This window comes from Papaver somniferum, chromosome 6, assembly GCF_003573695.1.
Source record: "Papaver somniferum cultivar HN1 chromosome 6, ASM357369v1, whole genome shotgun sequence".
Classification (NCBI taxonomy): Eukaryota; Viridiplantae; Streptophyta; class Magnoliopsida; order Ranunculales; family Papaveraceae; genus Papaver; species Papaver somniferum.
Genome location: NC_039363.1, coordinates 69,129,640 through 69,139,209, shown reverse-complemented (window position 1 = coordinate 69,139,209; position 9,570 = coordinate 69,129,640). Strand labels below are relative to the sequence as shown.

Below are 9,570 nucleotides of genomic sequence, written 5' to 3'. Positions count from 1 at the left end.
GAGTACCAGTCCGCAAACCCAGTCCGCGAACCGGCGGAAAGTCTTTGTCGAGATTTTCTGCTGGAGTTTGTAAACTCTACCCGGTTGCTTAAGTCCGCGAACCTAGTGTGCGAATTTAAGAAGGTTATATATCTGAAGATGATTTCTGAACTTAAACTTATAAAGACTAAGGAATTCAAATTGCAAATCGTGGCTATAAAGTTCGTGAACCGATTCAAGTGAATCAAATCATCTTTGCTTCAATTTTGTCTTGTGTAGTATATAATTGAACAACTCTCTAACTGGTTCATTTGAGTCACTTGAACTAGTTATGGTGCAGAAGAATATGGTTGGTATGAAATGCTCATATGGCTAAACTTTTGGTTAAATATTGTTGAACCAACAATGTACACGTTTGGGTACGGTTAACAAACCTAGAAGAGTACATTTCATTTGTGTATAACAAGTTTTCGATCTAACGGTAGAGAAATATTAGTTTGAATCTCAATCAGGTTTTCATCTAACGGTGGATATTGTTTGCTTTGTGACCAAGGCGAAAACCTGATTTGAAAGACTATATAAGGGGACATCTAGCAACTCTGCAAAAATAATCCCCACACCTTACGTGTAATACTAGTTTGATTGCTAGAGTCGTTTCTCCTTTAACCTTTGGTTTCTTCTTCTAAAACTAGGTTAACGACTTAAAGACTTCATTAGGATTGTGAAGCCAGACCGATACTACTTTTATCGTAGTTGTGTGATCTGATCTTGCATCTTCTATCGTACGAGTACAATCAGATTGATTGGCTTGATATTAATATCTCCGATAAGCAAGATATAAAAAGTAGTCACAAACATCTTCGTCTCATTGTTTGTGATTCCGCAACATCTTGTTTCGCTACCATACGATTAAGATTGTTGTGAGGTGATAGATAACTCTAGGCTGTTCTTCGGTAATATAAGACCGGATTGTCAATTGGTTCCTGTTCACCTTGATTATTATCAAAAGACGGAACAAAAACTTTAGGGTTTTTCTGTGGGAGACAGATTGATCCTTTGATAGACTTGTCTGTGTGAGACAGATTTGTTTATTGTTAAAGCCTGCGATTTTGGGTCGTATCAACTCTTAGTTGTGGGTGAGATCAACTAAGGGAATCAAGTGCGCAGTATCCCACTGGGATCAGAGGCATAGGGAGTACAACTGTACCTTAGATCAGTGGGATACTGATTGGGGTTCAACTACAGTCCAGTCCGAAGTTAGCTCGGAGTAGGCTAGTGTCTGTAGCGGCTTAGTACAGTGTGTGTTCAATCTGGACTAGGTCCCGGGGTTTTTCTGCATTTGCGGTTTCCTCGTTAACAAAATTTCTGGTGTCTGTGTTATTTCAGTTTCCGCATTATATTGTTTTATCTTTATCATTGAAATAATACAGGTTGTGCGTTAGGTCATCAATTAGAGTAATCCAACCTTTGGTTGTTGATTGTCATTGCTTGATCCTTGTATATTGGTGTTTGGTACCATCCAAGTTATTCTTTGTGTTTGATTAAAGACTCGCTGATTTCTATTAGCTCTAGTAAATCAAAACAAGAGAGAGATATTAACTCCTTGAGATACTTTTACCTAGATTGAGTCTGATTGTCTAGTTGATTCTCTAGAAAGTATTTCGGGGTTAGTCCATACAGATTGCTAAGAGAAATATTGGGTGGTGTTGTTAGACCCCCGCTTTTTCACCGGCAATGCTGCAACTCATTTCGGCTGCCTACGTACCCTTCCCTACTCTAAAGAGATCAAGCACAGACTGTAGTTCATCCACGAAGGGACAACAACTCAAACCAACTCGTTTGCAAGGCTGTGGCCTAGCAAAAATGGTAATGACCTAGTCCACATAGGTCGTTCTTTCATGATGCACAATGATTATGCATCATCGGGTCCGCGACATGGCATAGTGATGCCTAAGCATCAAATGCTTTCTTAGAAAGTCTACACAACTATAAATGAGGCTTACGCATCATTTATACTCTTCCGGCTAAGCTATGAAGCTCACTTGGCACATAGTCCGCATATGCACCTTCAACTCACCACCCCTCCCTATATATTTCTTAATGGAATTTTTACAAGTTAGAAAAGGGGAGGAGATTGACATGCTTGCTTCATCGTTCATCACAATGATTGCTCGTAACTATTGCGCGTAATGATTGCGCAACACTCCTTTGGCCATCCCTCTCTGGCCTGATGCACAATGATTGTGCATTACTCGTTCCGGTTATTCGTACTGGCTGTTGCACAATGATTGTGCAACAATGGTTCTTGCTGTCACACAATGATTGTGCAACACTGGTTCTTGCTGTCACATAATGATTACGTGACATTCTCTCTAGTGTATTACGTAACGATTGTGCAATACTCTCTGGGCCAGCCCTCTCTGGCCTGATGCACAATGATTGTGAAGTATTGGATTTAAACCAATAACTTCGGTAATGTGTAATGATTACGCGGCAAGCTCAAGGCCACCTACCCAACTGGCCTAATGCATCATGATGATGCGAGATTTGGCTCTTTGGACAAATGCCACACATAATGCGCCATTTTGGCGCGGTATTGAAATAAGGTCGCACTTGTTGTTCCATTGGGAATGACATCAAACGGGGGAGAGTTCTTTTGAACTTGTGCTTAATGGTCATATCTTGAGGGGTGTGCGGCTGTGTAATTTTAAAAGGGTTATCTTGTATCTTTTAAACTCCTTGATGAATGCTTTTAGCTTCGGCTATATGATTGCATCTAAATTAGATGGTATGTATTTTTTCTTTTACTCATGAAATGTCTCTTACGAAAATTTCATTATGATCCTGTTCTTGTACCTTTGCCAATTTTATTGACAAAAAAGGGGAGAATTAATATGTAGTTCACACTACAAACACATATGGTTTTCGGATCACTGTGTAAGGGGGAGTGGTTTCCATGTGAGATGGAGTATTGACTAAGGGGGAGTGATACATATCACCATAGTGTTATTGTTGAAGTTGTGATACAATTGGACTTTGACACTGTGTAATAATACTATGACATTGTATAACAATGATCGAGACCGATGCTTTCTCATTGTTATAGCTACGGATCTTCAACAACAGTGATGCTAAACTTACAACCTTTGGGATCATTGGAGTACTTGGAAGTGACGAAGATTTCGAGGAATGTTGAAGATTGGACATGTGGAATAGGAGCTACTAGAGTTTCTTTATCTTTTTTGTATTCCAGATGTATTGACAGTTTTGTCACTAAAATTGACAAAGGGGGAGATTGTTAGAGCATTGCTCGGTCGAACTCGCATGCGTTTCTATCTCAAGCATGTTTGTCAATATTAGTGATAAAAACTATAAGTTTCGATTTCCAGTCTACTGTAGCTAAGTCTCGGACTAGGATAGAAAGTGTAGTTGATCTCAAGGACTTCATGGAGATTCATCGTACAAGAAGAATAACTACTCAAGGAACCGGTGGAACTTCTAGACAAAAAGGTATGTGAAGACTTGAACTTATCTGTCACTCAAAAGTCTATCTACTCTATCTCCTACTCCTTGAGACAAAAAGTCGTATGCTATATATAGACTTAGATTATACACATTTGGTATTTCGAGCCGAGTATTCCTCGCCTATCTATATCTCGAAATATGTGTTGGTAAGTGTTTCGCTTCGACCATGTTTATCTTTACCTAGTGACGAAAGTCATGATATGTTTCAATCACTTTGAAAATTGCTTTGACGAGAAATGGTGTAACAACTGTATAACGTCCTCTAAGAATGTTTCAATGGTTGGAATGAGAGTTTAGATTACATAACCAATGATGGGCATAAGTATTGTTGTGGAAAAACATATGTGCATAAGTCCTATTCCTTGAACCAAAGTTTGCGAATTTTGTTGATCAAGAGAAACCAGAATAATGGCTTGTTTCCAAGTCTGCGAACTCAGTCCGCGAACTGCCGAACTTCTCATCCCGAGAAATTCTGCTGGAGTCGAAAAACTAGCTGCATCCGCGAACCCAGTCCGCGTATCGGCGAAAAGTCTTTGCCAAGATTTTCTGCTGGAGTTTGTAAACTATGCCCGGTTGCTTAAGTCCGCGAACCTAGTGTGCAAACTTAAGAAGGTTATATATCTGAAGATGATTTCTGAACTTAAACTTATAAAGACTAAGGAATGCAATTTGAAAACCGTGGCTATAAAGTTCATGAACCGATTCAAGTGAATCAAATCATCTTTGCTTCAATTGTGTATTGTGTAGTACATAAGATTTCCTTGCAATTGAACAACTCTCTAACTAGTTCATTTGAGTCACTTGAACTAGTTATGGTGAATAAGAATATGGTTGGTATGAAATGCTCATATGGCTAACTTTTTGATTAACTATTATTGAACCAACAATGTACACGTTTGGGTACGGTTAACAAACCTAGAAGCGTACATTTCATTTGTGTATAACAAGCTAAGTTTTCGATCTAACGGTTGAGAAATATTAGCTTGAATCTTAATCAAGTTTTCATCTAACGGTGGATATTGTTTGCTTTGTGACCAAGGAGAAACCCTGATTTGAATGACTATATAAAGGGACATCTAGCAACTCTGCAAAACTAATCCCCACACCTCACGTGTGATACTAGTTTGCGTGCTAGAGTCGTTTCTCCTTTAACCTTTGGTTTCTTCTTCTAAAACTAGGTTAACGACTTAAAGAATTCATTAGGATTGTGAAGCCAGACCGATACTACTTTTATCGTAGTTGTGTGATCTGATCTTGCATCTTCTATTATACGAGTACAATCAGATTGATCTGCTTGAGATTAATATCTCCGATAGGCAAGATATAAAAAGTAGTCACAAACATCTTCGTCTCATTGTTTGTGATTCCGCAACATCTTGTTTCCCTACCATACGATTAAGATTGTTGTGAGGTGTTTGATTTATCTAGGCTGTTCTTCGGGAATATAAGACCGGATTATCAATTGGTTCCTGTTCACCTTGATTATTATCAAAAGACGGAACAAAAACTTTAGGGTTTTTCTGTGGGAGACAGACTGATCCTTTGATAGACTTGTCTGTGTGATACAGATTTGTTTATTGTTAAAGCCTGCGATTTTGGGTCGTAGCAACTCTTAGTTGTGGGTGAGATCAGATAAGGGAATCAAGTGCGCAGTATCTTGTTGGGATTAGAGACGTAGGGAGTACAACTGTACCTTGGATCAATGGGAGACTGATTGGGGTTCAACTACAGTCCAGTCCGAAGTTACCTTGGAGTACGCTAGTGTCTGTAGCGGCTTAATACAGTGTGTTTTCAATCTGGACTAGGTCCCGGGGTTTTTCTGTATTTGCGATTTCCTCGTTAACAAAATTTCTGGTGTCTGTGTTATTTCAGTTTATGCATTATATTGTTTTATCTTTATAATTGAAATAATACAGGTTGTGCGCTAGATCATCAATTAGAGTAATCCAACCTTTGGTTGTTGATTGTCATTGATTGATCCTTGGATATTGGTATTTGGTACCATCCAAGTTATTCCTTGTATTTGATTAGTACTCGTAGTTTCTGTTTGAGGAAATCAAATCAAGAGAGAGAGAGAGATATAAACTCGTTGATATACTTTTTATTGATTGAGTCTTGTTGATTCTCTTAAAAGTATATTCGAGTTTTTCCATACATATTGCTAAGAGAAATATTGGGTGGTGTTGTTAGACCCCCGCTTTTTCAATACTACTCATAACATGATTTACCAAAGTGAGCCTAGCTTGAAAATTTAAAATCTTACCACTCCATAAAGCTAGTCTAAGATGCATATAATCAACTAAATACCGAATATGAATAGATTTCATTTTACCTTGAGTAAGGAAAACACCCAGATATTTTTCAGGAAAAGCTGAGAGACCCGTTTGAAAATATGTAGCAATCTGTCTCTTTCTTGTTTCAGAAGTACCATCTACAAAGCATTTGCTTTTAGAGGCATTAAAGATTTGACCAGAAGCAGCTTGGTATTCCATTAAGAGTGTTTTCAGATGTTCTATACTTTTCTTTCCTCCATTGCAAAAAAAGAAGATGTCATCAGCAAACATTAAATGAGTAGGATGAATACCATTTCTTATCGCCATTGGCTGAATTTTTCTTTCCATAACTAATTGATGAATCTTCCTACTAAGAACATCTTGAGCTAAAATAAACAGGATTGGAGAAAGTGGGTCTCCCTGTTTAAGGCCTCTACCTACACCAAAAAAACCAATTGGTCCTCCATTAAGCATAATAGACAGTTTAGCAGATTGAAGAAGAACCATGATCCAATTACAAAGTTTAGCTGAAAATCCAATTTTTTTAAGGCTCTGTATAAAAATTCCCAGCTCATAGTGTCATAAGCTTGTGAAATATCTAGTTTGAGACCTACATTTCCCCCTCTTCTAATAGTTGACATCTCATTGACTAGTCCAGAAGCTAACAAAATTTGCTCATGGATATTTCTATTTTTGACAAAAGCATATTGCTGCTGAGAAACAAGATTTGGTAGATAGCTAGTAATTCTCTCAGTAATGATCTTAGTGATAATTTTAAAGCAGAAGTTACTAAGACCAATTGGTCTAAAGCATTGAGCAGTTTTAGCTCCTTTAATTTTAGGAATCAAGACAAGAAATTTGGAATTCATACCACTTGGTATTATGTTGTTTCTCCAGCAGAATTGAATAGCCTCCAAGAAGTTTCCCTTAATGATTTCCCAAGCTGCTCTATAAAAAATTCTAGTGAACCCATCAGGACCTGGTGCACTATCAGCATTCAGATTGAAAACAACTCTCTTAATTTCCTCTTCATTTGGACATTCTTCCAAGTATAGATTATCAACTTCAGAAATAAGATGAGGCACAACATCAAAATAAAATCATTTATCTGAACTGACTGGTATTCAAATTTCTTCTTGAAGTAGTCAATTAAAATCTCTGAAATACCCTGTTGGGTAGTAGTAATGTCTCCTGAGTCATTCTCCAATTCAGAAATAGTATTCTGAGCTTGTCTCATTTTAATGCTAGTATGAAAAAATTTGGTATTTACATCACCATCCTTAATCCAATTCGTTCTGGATTTATCTCTTAAAAAAGTGTTATAGTTATTAGCATCTATCTCATAATTTCCTCTAGCAGTAACCAGATTATTCAATAAAGAAATATTTGCAGGATCAACATCTGATTTTATAGTTTCTTCCATAACCTTGTCTTCAACTTTTTTAAGATTTTCTTGAACATTTCCAAATATTTCCCACTTCCAAGTCTTGAGTACTTTCTTCAGTCTTTTTAATTTGTTCATAAAAATAAAGATAGGATTACCAGTGATATCTTCATTCCAAGAATCAATAACCACTTTTAAGGAAGAAAGATGAGTAAGCCACATTTGTTGAAACCTGAATGGAGTATTTAAAGCCCTTCCAATTAGAGTGTCAGAACCAATAAGGGGACCATGATCAGAAATCCCTCTGGCAGCTACGTGATAATGCCAACCACTAAAAGAATCAAGCCATTTCAAATTAAAAAGAGCTCTATCCAAGTTACAAAGAATTCTTTTGTTCCCAGCTCTGCCATTACACCAGGAGAACTCTAGACCACTTTTAGGAGCCTGAATTAAACCACAAGCATCAACAGAATCATTAAAATCACTCATTGCAGAATTTAGAGGACTCCTACCACCCTTTTTCTCATCTGCATTTAATACAATGTTAAAGTCACCTATTAAAAGCCAAGGTTTTTCCAGTAAACTTGTTTCATATAAATCCTTCCATAAATCTCTTCTATTCACTGTATAAGAATTTGCATGAATTCCAGTCACCAATACACCACCAACTTCCACAGTAATACATTGACTAGAAGATTGAATCACAATAGGAGCTTGAATAGAACAGTTCCAGAACAACCAAATATTTCCTTTATTATTATCTTTAGAATTATGAATAATTTTATGATGCATACCAGGCAATTTCATTCCAGATTTTTGAACTTTAATTTTAGGTTCTACAACCCATACCAGAGATGGATTATTTGTTTTGACTAAAGAATAAAGTTTATCCTTGGCCTTTTGTCTCTTAAGGCCTCTAAGATTCCAAAAAACAACTACCATTTGAAAGGAGGTTGAGGAGGAAGAGTTGAACTCCCTTTATCAACCCTATACTTCATACTTTATTTACTAGCCTTCCTTGTAACTACAGCTGGTTTTATTGGAGGTTTTTTCTTTCCAGCTACCTTACTATTTTCATTTATCTCAGGGATAACCTGAGATATAACCTTTTCTTTTTGCAAAATAGTAACAGGTTGAGATATTGAACCAAACTTTAATAAACTTGAGGTACTGACTTCCTTAATTTCACCATCTTCGGATTCATAATATTCACTATCATTATCTTGTAAGACTTCATATAGATTATTATTAATTTGAATAGCAGGAGTAGAGATAGGATTTAAACCTGGATTAGAAACTCCTCTTATAACCTCAATGAAAGGAATTTCACCATTTGTATTAGCTTCTGCTGGAGGTAATGAATTCATATCCTTTGGAATATTAGAAGTACTTGGACTTGAAAACTGGGATATCTCAACTGGTTTAGGAGATAAAATTGGAACAAGTGCAGGCTGATTAGTCACCTGTGGAGTAGAAGTATCATTATGAGTATTCTTTGTTGGTGTAGAATTAGAAGACTTCTGCCCATCTGTTGCAGAAGCTTGTTTGTTAATTCTGCATTCAGATATTTGATGTCCAACAATTTTGCACTTGTGGCAGAATTTTGGTAAATTTGTTAATGTAACCCCTTGAGAAAAAGCTTCATATCTGGTAACAATCCAAAGCTTATTATGAATATTCTTAGCTACATCAATTTCAATTAAAACTTTAGCATAGTATCCACTCTGATAATTCAATGTAGCTGCATCAACCTTAATCGGATTTCTAATTGCTCTACTAATCTTGAACAAAGTTTTCTCATCCCAATATTCTAGACTTAAACCTGGAAATTGTACCCAAACCATGGCTTTTGAAGTGCGTTGATTCTCTGATCTGAAATTTGGAATCCATTTTCTAACTTTTAGTATTTGATCCAAAACTTCCCAAGTGCCATCTTTAATGTAATTCTTATCTTCTTCATTATCTAACTTGATTGTAAAAAAAAACGTTACCCAGTGGTATCAGTTGACATTTTCCTTTTAAACTCCATTGATTTCTTAATAAAGTAGAAGCTTCTGAAAATTTAATTCGAAGAAAATCGAGAGAACTTCCAAGACTCATATCTATCATTATCTTGATCATCAATCAAGTTAATTGCAGGATGAGTTTCAGGAGTTTTTGATAAATCAACAATCGATGGGTGAATTTCAGATACATCGTTGTTAACCTCAAAATTCATCTTGATCTAGAAAAATTGAAAGACTACTCGAAAAAATTGCTAGAATTGAAGAAAAGAGTAGATTGAAACACCAATCATTTTGAAGGTCGGTTTTTAATTTAACCTACTTTTGTGTTTTTCCTTTTTGGAATAGGAAAATGAATGCTCCTGTGAAACAACATGATGCTGAAATCAATACTGGCTATGTTCTA

The 9,570-nt window shown here is 36.5% G+C and overlaps 2 protein-coding genes across 2 annotated transcripts; both read right to left on the bottom strand.

Annotated features, from left to right (window-relative positions):
- Positions 1 to 5,690: 5,690 nt before the first annotated feature.
- Positions 5,691 to 8,103, bottom strand: LOC113290895. Its single transcript, XM_026540483.1, has 3 exons — positions 6,945 to 8,103; positions 6,392 to 6,840; positions 5,691 to 6,329 (listed from the first exon to the last, which is right to left on the bottom strand). Exons 1-3 carry the CDS (start codon positions 8,101 to 8,103, stop codon positions 5,691 to 5,693), a joined length of 2,247 nt encoding a protein of 748 aa, XP_026396268.1.
- A 59-nt stretch (positions 8,104 to 8,162) lies between these two features.
- On the bottom strand, positions 8,163 to 9,005 carry LOC113290894. The gene has a single exon (XM_026540482.1). It carries the CDS (start codon positions 9,003 to 9,005, stop codon positions 8,163 to 8,165), a length of 843 nt encoding a protein of 280 aa, XP_026396267.1.
- Between the last annotated feature and the right edge of the window lie 565 nt (positions 9,006 to 9,570).

What these genes read in the sequence shown, in the direction of transcription:
- LOC113290895 (XM_026540483.1), bottom strand. Translation starts at nt 8,103, where the DNA reads ATGGTAGTTGTTTTTTGGAATCTTAGAGGCCTTAAGAGACAAAAGGCC. An exon ending in CATTACTACTACCCAACAGG is followed by an intron (nt 6,841 to 6,944) that starts GTATTTCAGAGA and finishes TTATTTCTGAAG; the next exon opens with TTGATAATCTATACTTGGAA. An exon ending in CTATTAGAAGAGGGGGAAAT is followed by an intron (nt 6,330 to 6,391) that starts GTAGGTCTCAAA and finishes ATTTTTATACAG; the next exon opens with AGCCTTAAAAAAATTGGATT.
- LOC113290894 (XM_026540482.1), bottom strand. Translation starts at nt 9,005, where the DNA reads ATGGTTTGGGTACAATTTCCAGGTTTAAGTCTAGAATATTGGGATGAG.